This window comes from Montipora foliosa, chromosome 11 (genome assembly GCF_036669935.1).
Source record: "Montipora foliosa isolate CH-2021 chromosome 11, ASM3666993v2, whole genome shotgun sequence".
Taxonomy (NCBI): Eukaryota; Metazoa; Cnidaria; class Anthozoa; order Scleractinia; family Acroporidae; genus Montipora; species Montipora foliosa.
The window spans coordinates 31,041,963-31,068,361 of NC_090879.1; the positions used below are offsets into that span (position 1 = coordinate 31,041,963).

The following is a 26,399-nucleotide window of genomic DNA, read 5'->3' on the forward strand; positions in this document are numbered from 1 at the left end:
CAGGTTGAAAATTATCAAAGGAATTTTATTCTCTACTCCCAAATGCTGTTGAAGGCTGATATTCGGTAAAACTTTAATTAGAAGAAGTCAATCTTGAAAAACAAAAATAAGCAAAGGAAACTTTCACCAAAACGTTGAAAACATAAAACAAAAGTTTACGTTAATCTTGGATTAAGCTAATCGGCTTTCGAACAACCGGGCCCTGTATTCGAAGTCCAGTTCCGTAATCCTGGTTTCGTTCCTTGAAAACTGTTTACATCTGCCGTGGCGAAGACACGAAGACAACATCTGTACTCCATTTCTCTCAATGCTCAAAAATCTAAAATTCGGTAATTGCTTGTTCTATAGTCCAGTCCAAAAGTCTAACTTTACAATTCCATGATCTTGATATCAGTATTAGAGTAACTTGGTACCAAACGTTCTACAATAACTTGAAATCTCGTTAAGAAAAAAACTCAAACCCAGTAGTCCAGTCCAGGTTCAAATCGCCAAAATTCTCGCTATCATGGATTCAAAACTCAACAAAAGCTACAAGTAGTAAATAATTCTCAGAAACTACAAAACGTCGTCATGATTCTACGCTCCAGCTGAACAAAATTATTATCTAAAATGAAACCGTACGTAGTACAATGGTACTTGACCGTAGCCCTTTGCCAAGAAACTAATCTTAGCCAAAAGGCCGAGAAGCGATCAGGATACGGGATATTTAGGTAAAAAAATTGTAGGGATACGGGATTTTTGGCTGGGGGGTGGGGGGTGGGGGAGGGGGGAATTGAGAGATACGGGATGTTTTTTAAAGTAGGAACGCATTGCGTACGTGTGGTAGTGCAGTAACTCGACAGTGTTTTTTTTCCATAACTGCCAACTGAGCTGTGTTTTGTTTTTTCAGGAGATTCAAATTGTCCTTGCGTAATATGTAGCTCTAATAGTACACGACATTGTTTTGGTATCGTAAATCATTACAGTGGCATGGTAGATATCTTTGCTAAATACCCCCTGAGAAGAAATGTGGTTCAGTAAAATACTAAACCCAGAAAGATTGAAGAAAGTGAAAGGAAATCGAGAAACATTTGGCTTGAAGGCTGACATGTTGATAATTTTCAACTTCTTTTTTACCACAAGCTTAAGCGTGTACTCTGATCTTCTGACAGCTTTCCAAGAGCAATGTTTACTGAAGTAAATCCCATTCCGGCGGGGTTAGTATCTGGATGGGGGACATCAAAATATTCGACTTGCTGTCAGGAACATACGACCAAAAATTCTATTTTAACGCTCAAAAATACAAACTAAGCAAGGCACAGATTTTGTCAGCCTGCTTTATGCAAACCAAATATTGACGCAAAAGTAAATAAATATTGACATGTAGTTTTTAAGGAGGAGGAGGAGGAGTTTTTAATCTTCTAATGGCAAATAGGGTGCTTTGTTTTCGACTTGGAATCATGCTTCGCTTTCGAGTCTTGAGTGCTTCGTTTTCGAGTTGGGATTCGGCTTCGTTTTCGACTTAGGGTGCTTAGGGTGCTTCAACCTTTTGATTGCTTCATGCTATGTTATTCGTTTTCGAGTGCAGAATAAATAAGCGTGTTGGTTTAGTTAGATGTGCATGTTTACCGGCAGTAAGGCTCATATCTAAATCGGCGGGTATTCTTAAAGCCGGAGACTTTTTTATTTTATCTTTACCGGGCGTAATTTCATTTTCCGTTTAGTTGTGATAATGCAGGAGTCAAAACAACGTGATATCACAGAGCTGATAATAGAACGATGTCCGCTATATATTCAAAACTGCAACTGAACAAATCACTTTCCTCGCCTTCGCTAAGTAAACACGACTCTTCCAAACTGCTGTCTTCTCGTCCTGCTGTAATCTCTGTATTATTTAAACGCAGTCTTTTAAATTATTTGCAAAAGGTAAGTCAAGTTCTCCATAGATTATAGATCGGTTTGAGAACAATCAATTCTATCTGGATATCACTACTTCGAAACAATGCATTTATGGTCAGATTGTTAATCGAGATCAGGTTGGCTCAAAAGGTGCTCTTCTGTTTGCTAAGCTTATCAAAATTAAAAAAAGTCGTGTCACTATATCTTTCAACTCGATTTTAAAGACAAAAAATGCGTGCGTTTTGCTTTTGACACCATTACAGCTTATATAGCGTTTTAACTCACGTGACTAAAATGGATCCTAATTTGATGAAACAAAAGAAACTATTTGCATAAAAATAGAGTTTCATTTTGGAACACCAACATGGCTGCCGTGACGTCATGTGACAACGCTCTATTATAGTTTTTTTTAAAAGTTTAATTCATGCTAAATCTTTTAGATTAGTTTCACACTGTGACAAAGGAACGGAAACTAATTGTAAGTTTTTAATTCATTGAAGCAAAGAAAGTAATTTGTGAGGCAGATCACTTCAAGAAAAAAGAGTATTTCCTGTTCGTCAGTCGTGTTTCTTTTTTCTTTTTTTTCCTTTTTTTAATCAGACTGTAGATTTCGTTCTTTGGTTGCGCTCTAATAACTATGCTGTGTCTTTCTGAGTGACTCAGGGAAAAAGGTCAGTAATTTTCAAGTTCGTCCTAATGATCTTAAGTACTTTAATACTTCAAGAGTATCATGAAACTAGCGCTGTGTGCCTGACTATACCGGTTCCCCAACGGCTGTGATTAAAATTCAGGATGAATAAACAATATCCTGGGCTTGCAGGCTTAACAACACAACCGTAACGCCTGTTTAAGTAGCCCACTTTCGAGACTGGGAAATAAATATAAGGATTTCTATGAGTTTATTCCCCAGAGCCTCGAGATGATGCTTTTTGTCTCGGACTGAACTTTGATGAGACAATATCGAAAGTGGCGCGCTTAAGGCAATTCCCATGAAAATGACGTACTATTCAGATTTTTTTCAAACTTGGCACAATTGATATTCATACACAGGACATTAAAAAAAAAAAAATGCAATAAAAAGATGGGGTCACCGCGATTGTTTTCGCACTGTATGCCCTTTATTTTTAGTGTTTTTACCGAATTTTTCGAGAAGCATTCGAAACTAGATCAACCAGAAAAATTGCTGTTATGTAGGAAAAACTACTGAATATTACCGAAAACTTGAACCTGCTTGTTTGTCCGGGCTATAATCTTTAAGGAAATTGATTTCAAATTGCTCAATCTTGCAAAGAAATGGAAGTAAATTGGACCACTACAGTCATCACCTTGCACTGAGTGTTAGGCTCCAAATGCAGTTTCAAGTCATTTATAGGTAAGTACTACACTTTTTACTATCCAACTTTTTTTCTCCTTAAAATATGTTTTCCGTGTACCTATTACGAGTAAATAAAAGCATTTAAAATGGGGGGTAACCCTGCTCGTTTCTTCGCAACACGATGATAAATGGATGGCAAAGGGGCAATTTCGGCTTTAAAATGATCATTTTCCGCGAAAGGACTGGGTCGAGTTCCAAGACAACACCTTCTTAACCGAGAAGAGTTATCATGATTGCACTTAAAAGATCTTGAACAGTAAAAGCGGCCTTTGTTGCCTTTCTTCAGATGGCCGGCGTGAAAACCTGCCGTCTCCGAAGTCGCAATGTTTTGCGTAGTATGAGATGCGCGGTGCAAAAACAAGGAAATCATCTTAAAGTGCTACTATCATCAAAAAATTATTCATCTCACTGGGAAAATTTTGAGCTTGGATATTTATCCAAAGGCTGTTTGCTTTGAGTGTAAATTTTGGATTTCACGCTCCGCCATTACACTGGCTCAAAACTGACCGATGGGACCTCAAAGGATTGGATCTAGGGAAAGTGATGTCATTTACTCACAGCTTAAAATGCAGTTCATCTTATATACAAAACACTAGTTTAAAATTCTGGAAGCCCGAAACTCCCGTGATGCATATCAATGAAGCCTCGTACACGCATTACATTCTTAAACTAATGAGTCTTTGATTTAAGTTTTCGTATCTGGCAATTTTGCCTCACCAGTCAAGCGTCATGCATCGCGCTAAGTACTAAAATGAACAATGATAGCCCAGATGGCCATTGCTATAGCTTTGCTTGGATTTGGTTCCGTGACCCCCACTTTTCTTTTCAAAAACAGATTTTATTTACAATTATCTTCACATTGTCCAAAAATGAACAAAAAATTAATGTAGAAAGTTAAAAAACTTTCAAGATTTCTGTCCTCGGGACCTGGAATCCTGCCACCTTGCGGCTGCAAGGAGCATGAAACTATGGTCGCTAAATGCGAACTTGTTCTTTAAGGAACCTCAACAGTTAACTAAATTCACTTGATGGGTCCACTTAAGCAAAGTTTGGTAGAGAACATTTCACTTCAAAGATGTAATTGCAATATTTTTGGGCTTACAGACACCGGCCTTATTCGCTAAAGAAGCCGGATTTTTTCAGATTTAGGGTGTTCTTCCGGGAAAGTTCTCTACAAAACAAAGTCGATGACCCCCCATTTGTTTTACATTTCTGACATCACTAACTCATCATCTTTCAATGGCCAAATTTGCAGAAAATAATCATTGTTAGAAAAATTTCGCGCGAACGTCCTTAAGTCAAATGCAAAACAAGGTGGCATGAATGCGTAAAGATTCAAGAAGCAATTTTTCAGGAAAAATATTTAAAGCTTCTGTTCTTTCCAAAGCGTTAGTTCACTATTGTGCCAATATTCTACCTCATTCGGTTTTCATTGGCAACGCGATGCTGAATTTGGCAACTGCCGAAGTCGATATGAGTTATTTGATTTTATTTGTTTCATGATTAAGCGTAAAGCAGAAAACTGTTTTGCTCAGTGTTTGACTTATGAAAAAAAGGAGGGTGTGATTTGGAGTTATTGGTAAGCTGCAGACATCCATAATCTCTTATTACCTTATGCTTCTCGCTCTGTTACTTAAACTCAAAGAGCGCATTGCCAGGGTGCAGCTCTGTTTGCTGTAAAACACGTCAAGAAAATGAGATCAAGATTTTTGCCATATTTTGGCCACAAATTGCTAACAAAACAAATAAATTATTTTATCTTTAATCGTGATTTATTTCCAGCAACTGGGTGAGGGCAAACCCGCCAAGTTAACCCGTTGATACCACCCCTTAACTAACCACCCTGGGAGGGAATAGGGTCGGAAAAACGTTTTCGTCTCGAAGCTAAAAAGGAGATTAAACATCAAGCGTCTTTACCTTTCTTTCCTTCCAGCTTCATCCTTGATTTGACAATGGATCATCTCATCGAAAAAGATTTAATTATCATTTAGTTATCGAGGAATGGTAGATGGGAAGTTAGAGGCTGTAGAGCAGCGAATGCTAGAGCTTACCATTGCGATAAGTGTAGAAGACAGGTATCGTGAAGGAAGGGCTCATTTTCATCTCGGCGGTGCTTACCTCAACCTACCTGATTATCAACAGGCCATAAAACATTATGCACAAGCATTACATATTTTCATAGAAATAGGCTGCAGGGCTGACGAGGGATCAACCTATGGAAATCTGGGAATTGCCTATCGAAATCTAGGTAATGTTAAACAAGCCATTGAGTACTACGAAAAACATCTTAGTATTGCTAAAGAAGTAGGGGATAGGGCTGGAGAGGGATCAGCCTATGGAAATCTGGGAAATGCGTACCTTATTGTAGGTAATTTTAAACAAGCCATTGAGTACTGCGAAAACCATCTTACTTTTATTAAAGAAGTAGGTAATAGGGCTGGGGAGGGATCAACTTATGGAAATCTGGGAAATGCCTATCTTAGTCTAGGTAATTTTAAACAAGCCATTGAGTACTACGAAAAAGGTCTTAGTATTGCTAAAGAAGTAGGTAATAGGGCTGGGGAAGGATCAGCCTATGGAAATCTGGGGAATGCCTATCTTAGCCTAGGTAATTGTAAACAAGCTATTGAGTACTACGAAAAAGGTCTTAGTATTGCTAAAGAAGTAGGTAATAGGGCTGGGGAGGGATTAACTTATGGAAATCTGGGAATTGCCTATCGCAATCTAGGTAATTTTAAACAAGCCATTGAGTGCTACGAAAAAGATCTTAGTATTGCTAAAGAAGTAGGTAATACGGCTGAGGAGGGATCAGCCTATGGAAAGTTAGGAATTGCATATCGCAATATAGGTAATTTTAAACAAGCCATTCAGTACTGCGAAAAAGATCTTAGTATTGCTAAAGAAGTAGGTAATAGGGTTGGGGAGGGATCAGCCTATGGAAATCTGGGAAATGGGTATCTTAGTCTAGGTAATTCTAAACAAGCCATTGCGTACTACGAAAAACATCTTAGTATTGCTAAAGAAGTAGGTCATAGGGTTGGAGAGGGATCAGCCTATGGAAATCTGGGAAATGCCTATCGCAATCTAAGTAACTTTAAACTAGCCATTGAGTACGGCGAAAAGCATCTTAGTATTGCAAAAGAAATAGGTAATAGGGCTGGAGAGGGATCAGCCTATGGAAATCTAGGAATTGTATATCGCAATCTAGGTAATTTTAAACAAGCCATTGAGTACTACGAAAAACATCTTAGTATTGCTAAAGAAGTAGGGGATAGGGCTGGGGAGGGATCAGTCTATGGAAATCTGGGAAATGCCTATTTTAGTCTAGGTAATTTTAAACAAGCCATTGAGTACTACGAAAAAGATCTTAGTATTGCTAAAGAAGTAGGTAATAGGGCTGGAGAGGGATCAACGTATTTAAATCTGGGAAATGCCTATCGCATACTAGGTAATTTTAAACAAGCTATTGAGTACTACGAAAAAGTACTTAGTATTGCAAAAGAAGCAGGGGATAGGGCTAAGGAGGGATCAGCCTATGGAAATCTGGGAATTGCGTATTGTATTCTAGGTAATTTTAAACACGCCATTGAGTACCACGAAAAACATCTTAGTATTGCTAAAGAAGTAGGTAAGAGGGCTGGGGAGGGATCAGCCTATGGAAATCTGGGAAATGCGTATCTTTGTCTAGGTAATATTAAGGAAGCCATGGAGTACCATGAACAGAGTCAAAGTATTTTCAAGGAAATTGGAGACTGCCTAGGAGAGGGAATCGCATGGTATTTGCAAGGTCGTGATCATGAATTCTTGGGTTCCTTAAGAAATGCACTCAGTTGTTATCGTTTAAGTATAAAACATTTTGATGAAACAAGGCATAGTCTGAAGTCAGAAGATGAATGGAAAATAAGTTTTCGTGATTCTTATCGCATGTCATACACTGTTCTGTGGAGGACACTTTTGAAGAATGGAGAGATTGAAGAAGCTCTGTATGCTGCTGAGAAAGGTCGAGCACAGGCTTTGATGGATATTTTGAAAGATCAATACGGCATTGACCCTCAGTCATTTTCTGCACTTGCTCCGAATCAAACTTTTACAGCTGCATTAGAGCTTTTACCTTCACAAGCCGTTTTTGTGGCACTTGACGATAACAAGATCACGTTTTGGGTGCTAAGAAAAGACAGCAAGATCAGCTTTCGACAAAACGAAATCGCAAATGGAAGTGCTGATTTGTTGATGGAAACTGTTTTGAAAGGGATCGGCGTACGGGGTGGTGTCAGATGCGAGAATCGTTCTTTGGATCCACTACGCAATGACCTGTCTTGCAGCAAAAAACCTATCAGTGAGAAAACAGTTCTACCATCTTCATCCTCCGTTAACTCTTTACAACCGTTGTATGATGTCTTACTCGGGCCAATTGCAGACTTGCTCCAAGGAAACGAGTTAATCGTTGTTCCCGATGGACCATTTTGCTTGGCTCCATATTCTGCATTAAGTGAATCTATCAGGATCCGCACAATTCCCTCGTTGACCGCTTTTAATGTGATCGTTGGTGCACCTGAAGATTTCCACAGTAAGACTGGTGCACTGCTTGTAGGTGATCCGTGGTTGAAGGAAGTTACTAACACGAAAGGGGAGCCCATTTTAGAACAACTTCCGTGCGCAAAACAAGAAGTAGAGATGATTGGACAACTTCTGCAAACAACACCGCTAACTGGAAAAAGTGCCACGAAAGCTGAGGTGCTGAGAAGTATGAAATCAGTTGCTTTAGTTCACATTGCAGCACATGGATGCCAAAAAACGGGAGAAATTGCTTTGGCCCCAAATATCGAACGGAAATCGCCAATCCCCAAAGAGGAAGACTTCATTTTGAAGATGTCGGATGTTCAGACAATTTCTCTTCGAGCAAGACTAGTTGTGCTGAGCTGTTGTCACAGTGGCCGGGGAGAGGTGAAGTCTGAGGGAGTGGTGGGAATTGCAAGGGCTTTCCTGTGTGCTGGAGCTCGGTCTGTTTTGGTATCACTCTGGGCAATTGATGACGAGGTAACGTTGTTGTTCATGAGGAGCTTCTACCAGCACCTGGTAGATGGAAAAAGCGCAAGTGAAGCTCTTCAACAAACAATGAAATATTTCCGAGAGTCAAAGCAGTATTGCGCTATAAAGCACTGGGCGCCATTTGTGCTGGTTAGCGATGATGTCACGCTGGAATTTCCAAAAAAATGGTAAGTGAAGTTCGAGTTTAACTCAGAAAAGAAGAATACTTTCCAATTGGAAACTTGACAATAGGAATCAAATAGGCCTAAGATGGCATAATGACGAGCTGCTACAATAGACAAAAGTAGTTGGGAAGATTATGTAAATGAACCGCACCAGAGCTGTATGTACTTCAACCCGCTTCTGTTAAAGCGCAAAAGAAATAGTTTCACCTTCTCTTATATAGACCCCTCCCCCCCCTATTCAATTTTGGAAGGTACCTCAACAATTTCCCACTAAAACCATTTACTTTTGCACAAAATTGAATGAGGGGGGAGGGGAGAGAAGCAATGAAGACGTCAAAAGTGCTAAGCTTCTCAACAGTTTTGTCTATGATTGTAGCTTCGTAGTGTAAACAATCCAAAGTTTCCTCTTACACGCTTTTGTCACAAATGTAATTTCCACATGCCTATCACGCTTGCACAGTAGCGTAAAGGATACATTTCAAATTGGTGGACAAACTGTTTTTGTTCAGCCTTTTCTGACTTTTTGTTAACTGGTGAAGATTACTCATTTTATCACCTCGTGATGTCGCTTTTGGTGTTTCTGTTCTCCCATAGATCTCTAAACGTCATCTTTTGTAACTAATTCGAAGACAGCATCGTCTTACAAGAAGCCATTTGAATCGGTGCATTGTGTATGCTCGAAAGAACCAGCTATATTTAAAACGTTTGTTTTTCTTTTTCCAGAATCGATGTCGAAGGTGCTAGAAGACTACCTGGCAGAGCCTGACCCTTCACTGATTGCCTTCACCGATTGACGAACTTGTAACAAGAAGCAGTACGGGTTAAGAATCATGGTTATGCCAGTAGAACAAGCTCCAAAGGTTTAGTAGAAGTTTACTGCGTTAACTAAACCAACAGACTGAGATTATTGTAAGTGAAATTATAACACAAAGCTTAGATCTATAGTAAAATGCTAGTTTTAATCGTTATTTTGATACTTCGTTTCTCATATAATTTCGGGTCTTTCTGCAGGTACCGGAAAGAATTGTGTTTTTGGTCGCTTGGGATTAGTCTTGTTTTGTTTTCTGTCTTTTGTTTCTTTTGTTTTGCGTAATTTGTGCTCCGGTACCTGCAGAAGCTGCCATAACTTTCAACAGTCAGTGTTGCCCAAACGGCGATCAAAACCATAGTGCTAAAAATCATGTTTTCTTTAGTTCTTTGAAACTGTTTTTGTTGTATGAGTGTAAGGCCTGTTCCAAACGTCGTGCTTCTGCCGTGACGTACTCAAATGAATTTGGCTTGGCAGTGGCACGACGATGGCACCGGAGCGGTTTTAAACGTCGAACCTAATACAGTCACGCCAAATTCAAAAGACAAAACAAACCATCCATCCAGCGTAATGGTATGCAAATAATGCAAAATACATTAAATTAATTTATGAATTGAGTTCGGCGCAACAGTAGCTCGTCGTTTGAAACCAAGTCGTGCTACTGCCGTGCGGCACGGCAAGTCCTGCCGTGCTAAGTAGTTGTGCCGAACCTAATTCAGCCGTGCCGCGCTTAACGGTTTCAAACAGCGTGCTACTGCCGTGCTTAAATCGAAATGACAATTTCATTTGAGTTCGGCACGGCAGTTGCACGACGTTTGGAACAGGCCTAAGCCAGTTTCGAAAGAAAAGAGAGAGAGAGAGAAAAAAAAAAAAAAAAAAACACTTTTCCTGATGACCCTTAACATCAGTCTTTTAACGTGATAAGGAAAAGAGACGTGACATTTGCAACATTCAAAGATCACAAAATAGAAGGGAAACGACAGGTGAAAGTTTTTTTCCTATTTTTCTGCATAACAAATGAATGAAATCATCAGCAATAAACAAGACGTTTTTCTTTTTTTAATAAATTTTCAAGTTCTTTGTAATGCTTACTCCCTCAAATTATCGGTGGTGTTTGTAAGCAAAGTGAAAGAATGTGTTTGCACTCGAAAGTAGTTCATTTTATGGAATAATAGTTGGGGAACTTACAAATCCGCTGCAAAGTTAGCAAATATTCTCTGGAGCAGATTCATAGCCACCTTCACAACTGAACAAATTTAAGGTGGCTATGAATCCTCTGCAGAGAATTTTTATACCTTTATTTTAGCCTGCTAACCACTTTTGAGCTGTAAAAAATGGGGGTCACCGAGTTCGTTTCTGAGATATAAGCTTTTGAAGACAAAATATAGGGCATTTTTTTATAAGGCTTTTTCGTTGCTATGGTAAACTATTTTGTCACATTAATGAGTGCACCTTGTTAAGAAATGATTGGTGTTTCATTTGGTACCGTAACATTTGATGTTATGTGAAACTGTTGGTTTGAGCCTCAAGGTAACGAAAGGCTACAGGCAGCCTATACTATGGCCTTTAATTTAGACCATTTCCGTCGCAAGGGTCAAAATGATGGTATTTGGATATCCGGGTAATGTAACGCAACCCAATGTTTAACTTACGTTTGAAACTGAAACCCTAATTTAATTTATGGCTCTGTTGCATTTTGCGATTTTTCATGCAACTGCTCTTGAAACGCCATAGCGAGACAAGTTGCACACTTTACAACTGCCAAAAACAGGGAATCCCGAACCATCGAGTTTGCATTCGAGTTCGAGTTCGAGTTCCAGTTCGAGTTCGAGTTGGACTTCGAGTTGAAGATCGAGTTAGATATGTCATAAAAAATATAAAAATAACAAAATAAAAAATATCGAGGAGGAGGGAATTATATGCTCATTACAAAAAAACGATCTCTGTTAAAGGAAGTCGACTGGCGTTACGCGTGATGCGTGATGCGTGACTGTGACGTTGTCCACGTGGTCGTCTTGTGTTACACATGTTTTCAAGGCATACGTGGTTTGATACGAGGTCCTCACGTGGTATGATACGAGGTCTCGTCATAAGCCTGGTTGGTCTTGTTGCTGGCCATAGTGGAATTGGCAATGGAACGGTAGGTTTAATTTAGTTTATAAAGACTTTATTTTCGAATGCAAGTTAAGGCTGAAACATTCCCGTTTTTAGCGAGGAAACAACAGCAACAATCATAGAGATAACTTTGTCGCCAGAGAAGGCGTGTGGCGATACAACGTAAGTCTTCTTTTCATCATGGATCAAAAGGGTAATTTAGAAGAGACTGAAGGAAGTGGCGTAATTGCTTATGCGTAAGTCCGAGTTGCACAGCACAGACCTGCATCTTGACGGGTAGGCCGGGCAACGCAGGGTGGTATTGCGTTACAAAGGGTAGTATTTTCTTACGTGCATTTTTGTTTCTCTGTTCTAGTGCTTTTTTTCTGTCAGAGAAATTGACCTCTGAGAGGTGTTTTTCTACTGTTGTAGCTGGGTAATCTCTATTCTTGAGGCGTGCTGAGAAATTCCTCATGTTCTCAAATGTAATTTCAGAGGAATCTGTTCTTAGAAGCCTTAACGCTTCTCCTTTGATAAAATCTTTTGTGACGCCTGGTGGGTGGCACGAATAAAATATCGTGTATTGGAAGGTCTCTGTAGGCTTGAAATGTGTTCGCACGTCAAGGATAGAATTCTTGTTGAATCTAACACCTTTGTATACTTTCGTGTCCAAGAATGTAGCTTCTGTTTCTGAGATTTCAGCCGTGCATTTGATTGTAGGATGGAAGTTGTTTGCCTTTAGAAGGAATTCTTCTAGAGACAAACACACATGGTTTTTGCAGACAAAGCTCTTCACCTTAAATCAAGCTATCGGCAACTGATGAGATCCACATGATAGGATCGAAACCGCGGTCTTGCCTGACCAAATAATATGTCATAGAACTTCCATCTAGAGTCGTGTTATCTTAATGCCTCGACAACGAAGCGACCTAAAGACATCGACATCAAATATCAAAAGAGCATCGACGAGAACGAATTAACTCCAGAGGTTCAAGGAGGACAGCTACTGACCATAGTCACAAGCCAAAACACGCTGAAAAAGTCACAAGAACGAGTGAAAGCATTAACAATAAAAAAAAAAAAAACAACGCCTCCAAAGAGCATAACGAACGGCTAAGAAACGCAGAAAAAAAGGCATACAAAGCCTATAAGAAGCCAGCTCACTGTCAGCTACCTCACTGATACAGGGCACAATGTAACAGGCGTTCAAGAACAAAATGAACCCGGGCCCGGGTCAAACATTTAAAACCAGAAGATCACTCGCTTCTACCGCCGATGAATATATCGGTCGAGCCTAGAATTAAATTGGCGCAAAAACGAGACGCCATAAGGTCACATTCACATTACTGCTGAGAAAATCAACACCAAGAAACTAGAAACATAACTTTCGAGACCAACTATTTTCTTGGAAGAAAACGTATCACAGAAGTGTAGAGATTCAAATGTAAAGCCTCATAGGGCAAAGGCATTGCTAAATGAATCCTACAGGAACCTCCTAAAAGAAGCGTCCATTCAAATATTGTATGTACTCACGAGAGCAAAATTATGACAAAGGCAACAGAAACCAGACCACGTACAAGGGAGTCGCGTAGGCCTGTCAACCCTTTTTAACAATAGTATAATTTGCAAATGGTATCAATTTCAGTTTACTTACCACTCGTTGATATTGACTCAGTTTTTATATTTTCGTTTACATTTGATGACAGTACTCGAGACTGCAAGATTAAGTGATTCAATGACTTTGAAAACATTAACAATGTTAATAGTTACAATTAATCTTTAGACTTTTAGTTTAAGTGGAGAGCTGGTTGTTTGTCACAGTGTACCTATATTTTGGTAAATATATATTTCTTAAAACTTTTTCTTTAACTTTAGTAAACTTAAGAAAAAACAAAAGAAAAATTGACTGCTGCCGGGCTGCAAAGCCAGAAAAGCTTATTTGGTTTGTTTGGTCTTTGCCTATCTTCCCCTTCACCTCTTGTCCATTTATTTCAAATCGAAGTCTAACTCGATCTTCAACTCGAAAACCAACTCGAAATCCAACTCGAAGTCTAACTTGATCTTTAACTTGAACCTCGAACTCGAGTCCAAACTCGAGGGATTATTTCTCCCCCAAAAACAAGGTGAGACAAATTGCAGAACCCTTCGGGGAAAGTAGAATTCATTGCTACTTTGCGCATTGATTTACGCAAATTAGCAACGATGTTTTCAAGCAATGCGAGCTGTGAAATCTGCCCTACAACCTTGTGTCGCAACGGATTTCGTCATCATCCAGTGAAATGTTCCTTTAACCTCATGAGATCATCGAAAGCCAGACAAATTGCAGGAAACTTTGCCCAGTGTAACAATCGCCAAGCGAGTAGCTTTGCAATGTGAAAACTCTTTGTCGAAACAAAATTGAGAGACAAGTTGCTCGAATAATTGTGTAACAGCGCCTTTATGGGTCAAGTCAGTAAGGAAACCATCTAACGTTGGATAAGACAACTTACTCTCCATTTGCTTATCATATGACTTTATTAGAAATCAGAGATATGCTCAGTTTTACAAAATGTGTAAAATGTGTCTTCCAGACGCACATACAAAATGAGTTTGTGAAGGTAGAGATCTGTAGATTAATTTTTATTGTGGGAAAAATGTTACAAAAAAGCTTCGAAACTGAAACACTCGGAAAATCGATATTAAAACACGAGGCATTAAGCACCCTGGAAACGAAAACAGTGTTAAAGTCGTGGATTAGATGTAATAACAGTTTGTGGTAGGAAATCCGGTTTTAAAAGGGTTTCCTTTTCGATAGCTTCGGTGTCGATGCTATCCAAAAAAGACGACACAGCTCTGGTTCCAAAAGGTTTGCATGTTTTTCTCAATTGCTGCCCCGTCCTTGAAAACAGTGATTTCTTTTCGTCCTGGTGTAAACATAAAAACAAACAGTATGACGTTGACCCACAAACAAAGTCTGGAAAAGTTAAGTAGTCAAAATGAAGTATGCTACAACAATAAAGGATTTGTTTAGGATGCCAATATGACCGTCATTTCGCTTTTTGCTTTGCTTGTTTCTTGTTTGCAGGTGGGGGTGGGGGTGGAGAGAGGGCTAACCAGTTCAAAAGTACTTCTTGTAGATTGCAAGGGTACTTTTTTTACAACTAAGCTTTTAAGAGGCCCCGGAATTAGAGACTTTGCAAAAGTGTACCCCTACTTTACATTTCAAGCATTGATGTGCACATTTAGTCTGGCGTAGTATTGACTGAATACTTTTTATGATGACAGAAAATTCCAAGAAAAAGATCATTAATTTTTTACTTGTCATGCTTTAAGCAAAACGTTTTATAATGTCGTGATAATTGCATACCTCTGCCAAACGAGCTTCTCGCGGTCGTACTTTTCGTTTGATGCGTACATGACCAACACCGCGGCAAAATGAGTGCGCATGCTCTGCTTCGAACACCGATTTTATGGGTACCTCGTGCGTGGAAGTGATTCCCGCGTGGATCAAGCTTGTGCACTCATTTTGCCGTGGTGGGTTACACACATCACAGTTCCAAGAATAATAAACAGAGTGATACCCGTCATCGCCACGAAGGCTCCCAATCCAGATGATAGCGTTGTTGGCTTGGAGCTTTCCAAAATGACGTTGTGGTCTGGAATGTGGAAAATAAGGCAAAACTCAATGGCACGTCACAGTTTCTTGTGCTATGAAGCGCTGATAACAGTGAAAGCCCCACGGTGAACCATTTACGCCCCTCGCTCCGGCAATCAGCGCTTCGTTCAACGGGTTTTAAAGGCCGTTGCTATACAGATCAAACAAAAAAGCCGGAAAGCCACCTCTAAAATCACCAGAGATAGGAGTGGCTACCTGTGGCTTCAAAAGCCGTTCACTAATGGAACACAATAAGCCAAAAAGACTTGTTTGATTCACCAAAATGTACCAACGCAAGTTTTGTTGTCTTTTTGCAAGAAGCCTTTTAAGAAGAAACAGTTGTAAATCCCACCCTGGTCACAGTTTTTCTCTGTCCTTGTGTGGGCCCAATTCCAATACTAGGGTTGATCCCTGATGGAATAATTGGGTATAAACGCTTCACAGTAGTGTTAGGCCTCACTCGAACGTGGAATCATTACTCTCAAATGCTACTGAAGGACAACAACCAACGACAGTTGTAACTTCCTTCGGTGTTGTTACAAAGTTGCGAACAGCCATGACGAGGCTCTGTGCACTTGTCAATATCTGCGTCAAAAAGACCAATAATTAATTTAGTGGGTGAAAAAAGTCAATCAGTCAGTCAGCGGTTAAACCCGTCGTCTAACAAGACGCTCATTTATCCAGTCACAGGAAATCATCAAGCCAGTCAGCCATTAAGTCAGTTGAACAAAAAAGTCTCCCCCCTTAATGTCAATCAGTCAGTCATTTAGCCAGTTAGGCTGTCAGCCAGCCATTCTGTTAATCAATCGAGTAACCTTCGCTTTACGTATCTCCTCACAAAAAAACCATTCACTTGAGTGCTACTATGATCAAAAACTCACGTTCTTTTTTTTCTGTTTGCTTAACACTCGACTGGCAAAATTTTAAAGCTCAGTGAGCTTTGATTTCTATCCAAAGGCTGTTTATTTTTGAGTGTAAACATTTGGATTTCACGGTCAGCTCCGTTATTCACGCTCAAAACTGACCGATTGCATTGGACCAAAGAGAGTTGGATCTAGAGAATGGGACGTCATTTACTAACAAGGTTAAGTTTCATCCTCGTAAATGCAGCTTATTATATAGGCAAAACACGAGAAATAAAAGTCTAAAAGCCCGAAACTCCCGTGCTGCATATTAATTCAGGTGCGTACACACACATTGCATTCATTGAGTCTTTGAGGTCATCTTCTCCTTGATCCTGCTCTCTCAAGATTTTAGAGTTAGTAATCGTGGACATTAAACGGGAAAATTCCATTTAAAATAAACAGGTGTCTTTTTGAAAACAAGGCTTAAAGTTTGGGTCCCTTAGTTTAGGTTAACATAGTTTCGAAATCCCAAGAAAAAGAAAAATTGATTTCTTTTGGTCATAGTCGCACTTTGAAAGTTCCAATTAAATTACCCGTGCAAGTTGTGAGATCCGCCATTAACCTGTATCCCGATTGACAGCTTCATCTAAAGCTGACTGAAGTGTTCTGGCAAAAGTGATCACACATTGCACTCATCGACATCTAAAAGGAAAGAAAGAATAACAACAAAACTAAATAAAAACACATACGAATGTTATATCATGGCATGTTAATAATTAACAACATTTAGCCAATTGCGAATCGCCGGACACGAGAATGATGCGAGATCGTTGCTCACCCTCCATCTCGATTCACGCATCGCGCTTGTTCATGGCGTTTTTTTCGATTCCCGCTGTGTTAAAACACCTGTTTAAAATGGGATAGCACTTGTTCTTTATCTTAAACTGACTGTTTCTGTCGCTTCAGCTTAAAGACGTATTTTGAGCAAGAGCCGATACCACGTAGATTGGCTTTTAGTGCTGTAACATATTTGGCTGGCACAAACGTACCAGCCTCTTCAGAAACATGGAGAGTGTTACATGGATTGTCTTCTATGTAGCATTAAATAGCTAAATGGCTTGTTGGACGCCGATAATTACTGGAAAAAAAAAGTGATAAAATATGGGAAAGTTACAACAAATTTGAATTCAAATACTATAGAGTAGAACGGAAAAAAACGCACGATGGCCGCCATATTGGATTTGCTATTATCATGCAAATTAGCTACACACTTCTGAGGGGGCAAACAACACAAGTTCGAGGGCTTATAACGAACATCTTAGCCACACAGATGATTTGTTTCGCGTTCATTGAATGTTTATCACCTATATTAGTAAAAAGAGAATGATAACACAAGTTGCTTCAACGTTTTTTTTAGTGAAAAATGAGTAGCTTAAATGAGGTAGAAAGTCAAACTGTCAAAGGCAATCAAAAGATATAAAATATTATAAAATGTACTTAATTCAAAATTCTAAAATGGACTTTAAGTAATGTTATTTCAATATTTCGACGAGCCAATTTCCCGCAAGTTGCCTTTTTTCCAATGTTTGCCCCCCAGCATAACACATGGCTAATTTGCATGACAATTTAAAAACTAACTAGCATGGCGGCTATCGTGAATAAGGCCTATTGCAGTTGGCTGCATAAATTGTCTTGAAATTTGCACTCTAAACATGCGGCTGCATCAAAAAGATTTTAACTGCATTTAACTAAACGTGCGTCGCAGACAAACTAAACCACAAGTATAGTCGTCGTCTGTGCAACGGCTCCGAAAAGCTTGTTCAGAGTTAACAGGGATTTCTGTATCCTTTTCGGATTTGATAGATTCTTACGCGCTTTTGTGGTGCGATGTTTACTTACTTGACAAGGCACGCATCCGTTTATTTGCATGACAGAAAAAGTGATTTGCATTTCAACAACAGAAAAGGCAATGTTTAATTATTTTTGTTTATTTCAAATTATTTATGTCATTGCGTTTTTTAGAAAATAATAATGAAAGGGTATTGCTTGCGAAAGCGATAGGACACAGTTTGACACTCGGCGAAATTGAGAGTTTGTCCTACAAATAGGAATCAAGAGATCTGCCATAGCACACACGAATCCAAAAAAAAATCATCCACGTTAATTTGATTTTGAAATTTCCCATCGCATGTAGCACAGCAACCAATCAGAAGCGACATGAAGCGACATGAAACACACACTAATTACTGGTTACTGGTTTGCAGTGCTAGATTGGCTTTTTACTTAAAATACAATAACATTTCTTAAATATTTCTAGTGTTCACGGGTTTTGGATTGCCACAGTGACAAATGTACAATGTATTTCAGTCTACATACAAGAAATTCCCATGGCAAGTTTTCCTGCTCAGATAGGAAACAATCAATTTAAAACTGATCTTTTAGGGCTTTGAACTGTCTTTCCAACCTTTCATTAAAAGGATTGCGTGATTTGTTGAGTGTCCAATTACAAAGTGCATATAAATTCTAGCCAATCAGACAGGGGTACTGAAATCCCTGTTAACTGCGAGATATCAGAACAAGGTTTTTGGAGCTGTTGCACAGACGGACTATGTGTAGGTTTTGACCTAGGTTCCGAGTTACATGTCTGCATGGCTGTGCGCAGGCCACATTTGACAGGTTTGGCAGTAAGTAAACTGAATGGAATCCAATTCAATGAACTTTAGCAAGTGCTCTATAAAACGAACTATACAATTAATACTCCTGAGCCCTTTGAAGTAAAGCAAACAAAAAAGAACTATTATACAGCTGAATTTACGCTTAGTCTGACTAATATAGCTTTGAAATAAAATTCTCCATTTTCTGGGCACTATTAAAATCAGGGTTCATTACTTTACTCTAGCTATCAAATAGAATGATGTCAAAATTGTTGAGTAAATTATCTGCCTTAAACTGCATCTGTTCATTAAGTCATTTTATAATTTATTCTCTTGCTGCTTAATTCCAACAGAAAAATATTCCTTTCTCTGATTTTTTTTCAAGTTGAGCCCCTGCGGTCCTACCACCGAGTGATTCTGGCGGAAGATTTTATGAAGCACTTGGCACCTTCACATTGGCCTAAAGGAAAGAGGCATGGCTACTGCTGGCTACCCCCAGGTCTGGTGCACAGTGTAGGATGAAGGTAGGAAGGAATACAAAGAAATAATACCTTGTGTGTTTGAAGAAAGGTCAATGGTTTCGTTAAGCTTTTACACTGAGGGTCATCAGGGCTTTGCAGCTGTGCACTTGATATTAATTTTTTCTTGTGTGACGAAATAAAATTATTTCGTCACAACATAGAGAACAGCAAGATGCTGCATGCACTTCACCTCCTGTAAACTAAAATCAAGAGGAAGAAATATGCTGTCCACCCAATTTCTTTGAACTATCTCCCATGCACTTCAGTATGGGCGTGACGGTTATAAGACTGGAAAAGCTGGGATCTGGACTTGGAACCGGAATGAGAACAAGAAAGGTTGATGATATCCAGTTGTTAAATTTTCAACTAAAACATTTGTGAATGTTTAATAATGTTAAACTGCAAAGTTGATTTTTACGGACTTGTTGTGACTACAAGGTTCGTACCACTGGCGTCACTCCTGTTTTGAAATTACGAGAATGATTGACATTGAGACTCCTCCTTGTCCATTGGTGGCGTGGAAGCGAAGTTGTTACTGAAGCCATGGACGAAAGGATTCCAGAAAAGAAAAGTAAAAGACAGAAGAAATTCACCTTATTTATTGGAATAAAATATTAAGGTAAACATCTATGAACCTCACCTTTCATATCTTGCAAAGAAACACGGGAATGGTGAGCACTGGCCTGTGCGGCAGACATTCGAAGGGGAAGGAGAAGAGGATGGGAGAACAATGGAAGAACCAGTTCTGGTTCTGGTTCCGGTTCCGGTTCCGTTCTGGATTTCTGGCTTTTCCAGAGGCCCTTCAGTATCAGCTGTGCAAGGAAGAGTGATGAGCACAGAAAGTACTATGATCACTGTCGTCATCAAATTTATGATGGTTATAATCCTGTAGATATTCATACCTGGTAATTATCATTTATCATCATTGACATTGTAAGCATTGTCGTCAAGATCATCATCCATGAAAAGTCAGTTACTGACAGCTTAGAAATGGTGGGCACTACACTGTATGCCATGGGAACACTCGCATTTTTTTTCTTCACTATAGTTTCTACTATGAAAAGTGAATATTTAATCTTACATTTTTTTTTTCTGTTAAAGGATGGAAATCCTTTTAAACCTTTTTGGGATGAGCTTGGATTGATTTTGATGAGAAGATTGTCTACCATCTTGGGACTCGTGTTCAAGATCCTTATGAGAGAGCCAAGTGGAAAAAGGAGTATGTGTTAGAATTTCTCATAATTTCTTATCACTGGTTCTTAAGAAAAACTGCTACCAGTTGCACAAATAAACAAACAGAATTATTATAATCATTAGTATTAATATTATATTGATAATAGTCGTGATTAAGATGCACCATGCACCGGTGGCTCAGTTGCTAGAGCACCAGGCTGCCATGTCGGAGGTCGTGAGTTCGACTCTGGCTAGACCAACACTCAGGGTCTTAATTAAAAATAACTTTGGAGAAAGTGCTGCCTTTGGTTTGTATGGTAATTTAATTTTCAACGATACGTCTTCTGTGATAAGAAAGTTGATTACGCCTGTTACGTAATCAACACTCTGGGACGTTAAAGAACCCACACACTGTTCGTGAAGAGTAGGGGGGAGACCAGTCACCCCCGGTGTTGTGGTCTGTCCTCCTAAATTCACATGCATGCGTGGGCTGGGTAGTGGGTGAGATCAAATTAATATAGACTGACATGAGCTGCCAGAGGTATCTTTTACAACCTGACGTCCGATCTCACCCTAGAGAGAGAATTGTAAACCGTTATGAGACTTTGTGTCCTAACCCATAACCATAATCTGCTTTAGTATTGTAGTGATTACACCTGCCCGTTCTGTGGGAGACCCTGCTGGGAGTGGTGTTCTTCTTCTCAATTCATGTGTGAAAGTCTTACAGTTGCAGCTTGACCAGACATGGCTTAGCCAGGAAGACTCTTGTCTTACTTCCCACTAGCTTTGAAAATGGAATTGGCTGTTTGCACAATGATGGCGGTTGAGCGTAGTGGATCATGATATTGGGAGAGTGCTCCAAGGACTATCGTAAATAATGCCACTTTGAGAGAGACGGCAGATGAACAAATTCAAGTCACGAAAATTGCCAATATTATTAATAGTAATAGTGTAAGGAACAAAATGAGGCCAGGCAGAAGCAATGTAATTTTGGCCTCTTTTAATTCCATTGTTCTCGTATTTGCATAAGATATGCAGGTCAAGTATATTGTGTGTGTACGATTGTTTTGCTGTTCTTTTATATTAGATTTCCTCCATCAAATCACCCCATTCTTGCCTTCCGAGGTGCTCCAGCTAGTTTTCCGGTTGAAGAACAGAATCGCCAGGTACATGCGTTTTTAAAGTGGTCTGACAAGATAAACGAAGAGGTGGATGAGTATATAAAGAGTACTTTACCACCGGGGACATTTGTGTTGGAATACATCTTCGCAATGGAATTGATTGGGTAAGAGGTGGTCTTTTGAATCTAACTCCTGACTTCCCCCTCTTTTAGTAGGGAGCTTTAGCCACCACGACGGCAACGAGAACGTCATCCGGCTCAAAATATATTCGCATCACTTCGTGATTATTGCAAGACTTTTAATCCGAAAAGCTGGTATGAACGGCGCTTCATTTAGGGGAGGAAATGTTAATTTTTTTCTCAAGTGCTGACGTTAACATTCTCCATAAACCTCAATTTGGTCATTTAACGTCGTTGTTTTGCCGACGATGGCAAAAAAAAATGACAAAAACATAAAAACCGCACGTGCAAAGCCTGCAAAGCTATTGTTTTAATTTAATTTAAAACAAATTGGACAGTTTTTTGCTGAAACGTTTACTTCAGCTTTGAAAACAACCGTCAAATTTGAGAAAAATCTGGATACTTTCCATCAACCCATCAAATGTAAAGATAAATAAAAGAACCGACTATTGACCAATCAGGTTGCAGTTATTAGGGAGCTTAAGCACATGACGTTGTTGAGCCGCAGAACGGACACCGGAAGTGACCATTTCGCTCGCTAGGACAGTGGTCCCGGGGAAGAGGGGGAGGGGGGAATCCCATATAAAAAGGGGAGGGACGCTCTTCGTTTCGCTTTAGGGGTGTTAATTTTGGATTTTGGTCTCCCTTAGGGTGTTCTGGGCAAAACGCATTCATATGTAGCCGTAAAGGTCTCCTTTAGGATTGCGCGCAAAGAAATAAGAAAGTGTTTGTTTACACTTTTATATTTCTTCACGTAGGTGAAAGTATAAGATGATAATGTCTTTGCCGTCATGAAAAGTCACTGTATTTTTTATTTCTCTGTGTTTTAAGATGGTCTTTTTTTGGGGTCAAAAAAAGCCTGGGCCACGCCCAGATTGGTCTCCTTTAGGGGTTTAATTTAAAATTTCCGACCATCATCCCTCCCCTTTTATTTTGGGGTTCCCCCCCCCCCCCCCCCCCCCCCCCCACCCCCGGGCAGTGGTTTTTTTCTCAGATTTTTAAACTAATCGTTTCTAACAACGAGAACAAACCGTTTTTGGAAGCGATATAATTAATAGGTAACAGGACTACATGCTTTTTTCGGACTGCCAAATTGGACTCGGCCTACGGCCTCGTTGGGCAGTCCTCAGAATTTTTCTCATCCAATTATTCCCAGATTGCACAGCATGTTGTCCTATCACACGGATATAAAAATATGCAAATTAGTGACGTTCTCGGTGCCGTCGCTGTTGTCATTGCAAAAGCTCACAATTAGGTGGGGCTTTCTTAACTACACCTTACTAATGGTCGGCTTGCTTCTAGTTGGTGTTCTTCAGACATACGATTTCGTTTGAATTGTTTTTGTCATCTCACAGTAAACTTTAATCGCGAGGTGCAACTTCCACTAGAAACAAACCATTTCCACTTTTTAACATCCCATATCTAATTTTTATCACAACGTTGCATCTGTACCCGCGATCTTAATTTCTTCTTTCTTTGCAAGACAAATGTTTGTGAACACGCAGATGGAATACCTCAGATCATGGGCTCGCCGCAATTTCTAGGATACTCCCGATACAGGACAGTTACGACAGATCTTTGTTTCCCGCCTAAGCAGGACATTCTCAAGCGCACCGAGCAAGCTGCGAGAAATCACGGCGTAAAATCTGTGTTTGTGGCCACGGATAATGACCCAATGTTGGACGAATTAAATTTCAAGCTCAAAGGAATGAATGTAAGGAAAATTGCATTTCTATAGTAGGCTATATGCCTTTTTAATTGTATATACATTCACTTGAATGCCCTTCCTCAATATGTCCGACCAAATAAATAACTGGAGATATCCTTCACAAACTATTAAACTGTGTTGAGGCCACTCTTCAAGTCGTAAACTCTCGTACTTGTATGTATGTAGGTATGTAGTTTGTTTATTAATACCAATTGCAGCTCAAAGGCTGGATTACAGGTACAGCGCAACACCCTAATTAACAATACTATATGCATAACGAAACGTTACAAAATCTTTAAACCTATAAGTATTAACAATAACCTTGTGTTGAAGCTGGTGTGCCTTAGATTGTATTTTAATTCATTATTAACAACAACCCTCACATATGGGAAGCAGTGGGTTACCAGATTTAACGCTTTTCATGAATTTGACGCACAACTCAGCCCTACGAGCTTCCAACGGCGCAAAGGCCGGACTGACACAGCGCTTCCTGGTATGATACTTCAGGCAAAATAATTGACAATGCACGCTTTTGCATAGAATTGCTGGCAGATTTGAAAATACAGGTGACGCGTATTCTACAACAGAACGAATGATTGCGCAATATATGTTTACCATGTCTGGCACACTAACACCTGATCGCCTAAGAGCCCTTAGTATATATAACCTTTTGTTGGCTTTCTTCAGGATGTAGTCGACGTGAGTGTCCCATGTCAAGTCGCGCGAGATATACACTCCAAGCAACTTGAACGACGCGACGCGCTCCACGATGGCATTCCCGACAACAATGGGACGCAGCACAGCACACAACTATTATGCTGCAGAAAGTCAACACTCATTTCCTTACATTTACACGGATTAAGGGTCATATTGTTAGTGACAGCGTACTGGGTTATGTCTTGAACAAGCCAGTACGCTGTCACTAACAATATGACCCTTAATCCGTGACATCTTTTTTCAATGACATCTTTTTATCGTACAATTTTCTTTCTTTCATCCTCTTTGCTTGAGACAGCGATAGTTTTTCAATTTAAAGATATTCCCCACAGAACTATCAAGTATTGCATCCGAAATGCGCTGCCGGTAAACGTTTCAACGCAGGCTTGCCCCCGCAACTTGACCACAAAGCGATCTTTTTTGTCTTTTGTCAGGTCCAAGTTTTTCATCTGAATCCGTGGTTACCTCAGCTTGACCTGGCCATTCTTGGCAGAGCAGATCACTTCATTGGCAACTGTGTCTCGTCTTTTCTCGTCACCTGTCAAACGCGAAAGAGACTTCAAAGGCAAAACCGTCATCGTTTTTTGCTTTTGATGACTAACAGATGTCAATCTCTGTTAGTATTCAAGTACACTTTCTTAAGAAAATGGTGGGATCTTTATGGGAAATAAGAGGAGAAAGCACTGCGCATACGTTTTTAGTTCAGTACTTTACGCACAGAATTCAAAGGCTGAAACCACCTCTGTTCGTGCGTTCACACGAAATGTTCATTATTTTAACTTACTTTTTAAAAAAAAAAAAAAAAAAAATGGCACACAGCCGCCCCAAGCGCAGTGTGAGGGAATGTAAGGATTTGTATGAGAAGAAAAGAATTGCGACCTGAGAAGATAAGTTTTACGAAAATTTTTCAATTAAAAAGCCTAACCTTATTGCCATTGTGGGTCACTTCCTTCCTGTGAGGTTTTCTTTCCAGATTCGATGCGAATTGAGCCATTAGCAGTTCCTCGGTTGTCGAAGGTCATGAAATACCAAGGCTGAACACAGAATTCTCACGACCCCACCAAATGGAGTCAAATATTCCTGGTTAAAATATTCCCACGGCCACAAATCCACTGTAGAATTCAAGGGCATAGGCTTTTCTATCATTTCAATCCGCTAGCCGCGCAATCGAAGCCCTGCCAGCGGCGCCAGTCGGCTGTCACTGTCCCAACGAAACGATAAAATGATGGAAAAACGCCCCTCATGCACTTTGAAGACGACACGGTGACCGTTGAGTTCGGTGTGGTAACGAGTATTTGTTTGGTAACGTCGTCAGGGACGACAAACAAAGACTCGTTACCAAGCTACAAACAAAGACTCGTTACCAAACCGAGGTCAACGGTGACCCTGTGGTCATCAAAGTTCGTGAGGTTCTTTTTCATCGTTTTATCGTTTCGTTTGGGACACTGAAAGCCACCTGACGTCGCTGGCAGGGCTTCGATTGCGCGGCTAGCGGATTGAAATGAAAGAAAAACCTTTGCCCTTGAATTCTGCAGTGGAACATTTTAACGAGGAATTTTAACTCCATTCGGCGGGGTCGTGGGAATTCAGTGTTCAGCCTTGGTATTTTATTATGACCGTTGATAACCGAGGAACTGATAATGGCTCAATTCGCGTTGAATCTGAAAAAAAAAAAAACCTCAGGAAGGAAGCGACCCATAATGGCAATAACGTTAGGCTTTTTTAATTGCGATTTTTTTTCGTAAAGTTATCTTCTCAGGTCTCAGGTCTTGTCTTCCCATACAAATCCTCATATTCCCTCACACTGAGCTTGGGGTGCCTGTAATATAGATAGTATTGATTGAATCAAAAATGACACGTTACCTCACATGTCGTTTTGTTGGGTGACTGCCCCGCCACTATTGTGTTCTTGTAGTTGCATTCTTTGAAGAACGAGGCATATAACAAAACACGCCATTCATATGCAAACAAGACGCCTACAAGGGCGTATCCGTGGAATGCGCAAACAGTTAACACAAATTGTCCAGTTACAGTGAACTTCAACTACAGGTAAACTTCGGAAAATGGCGAGAGATTACCAGAAAGATAATTCTGTTATATAACTTGAAGTTTTTTTGTTGTAAAAACTAATTGTTAATGTTACTAAATTTGCAAATGCAAACAACGAAGCCCTATTAGCGGGTTATCAGGATACGGGATTTTTTACTTATTGATTTATTTTTTGAAGGAGACTTTATCAAATCCCATAGTTTTACTTGCTTTCTTAATTCCGTTCATTCAAAAATTACAAGATCAGCCTTAAATCATCCGAAAGAGTTATTACAAATCGCAGTTCAACAACTTATCATCCTGGGCCAGTTGTTCAAAAGCCGATTAACGCTAATCTCAGGTTGAAAATTATCAAAGGAATTTTATTCTCTACTCCCAAATGCTGTTGAAGGCTGATATTCGGTAAAACTTTAATTAGAAGAAGTCAATC

The 26,399-nt window shown here is 39.7% G+C and overlaps 2 protein-coding genes and 1 pseudogene across 2 annotated transcripts; all 3 read left to right on the forward strand.

Annotated features, from left to right (window-relative positions):
- Positions 1-24,514, forward strand: part of LOC137976892 (GDP-fucose protein O-fucosyltransferase 1-like) — a 37,585-nt pseudogene extending 13,071 nt beyond the window's left edge.
- LOC137975382 (tetratricopeptide repeat protein 28-like) lies at positions 1,798-6,945 on the forward strand. The gene is made up of 6 exons (XM_068822489.1): positions 1,798-1,905; positions 2,479-2,549; positions 3,137-3,250; positions 5,187-6,503; positions 6,582-6,843; positions 6,942-6,945. Exons 4-6 carry the CDS (start codon positions 5,255-5,257, stop codon positions 6,943-6,945), a joined length of 1,515 nt encoding a protein of 504 aa, XP_068678590.1. The 5' UTR covers positions 1,798-1,905; positions 2,479-2,549; positions 3,137-3,250; positions 5,187-5,254.
- On the forward strand, positions 6,557-10,126 carry LOC137975762 (tetratricopeptide repeat protein 28-like). The gene is made up of 2 exons (XM_068822941.1): positions 6,557-8,469; positions 9,190-10,126. Coding segments are annotated over exons 1-2 (1,512 nt in total). The 5' UTR covers positions 6,557-6,958; the 3' UTR covers positions 9,191-10,126.
- Positions 24,515-26,399: the final 1,885 nt, after the last annotated feature.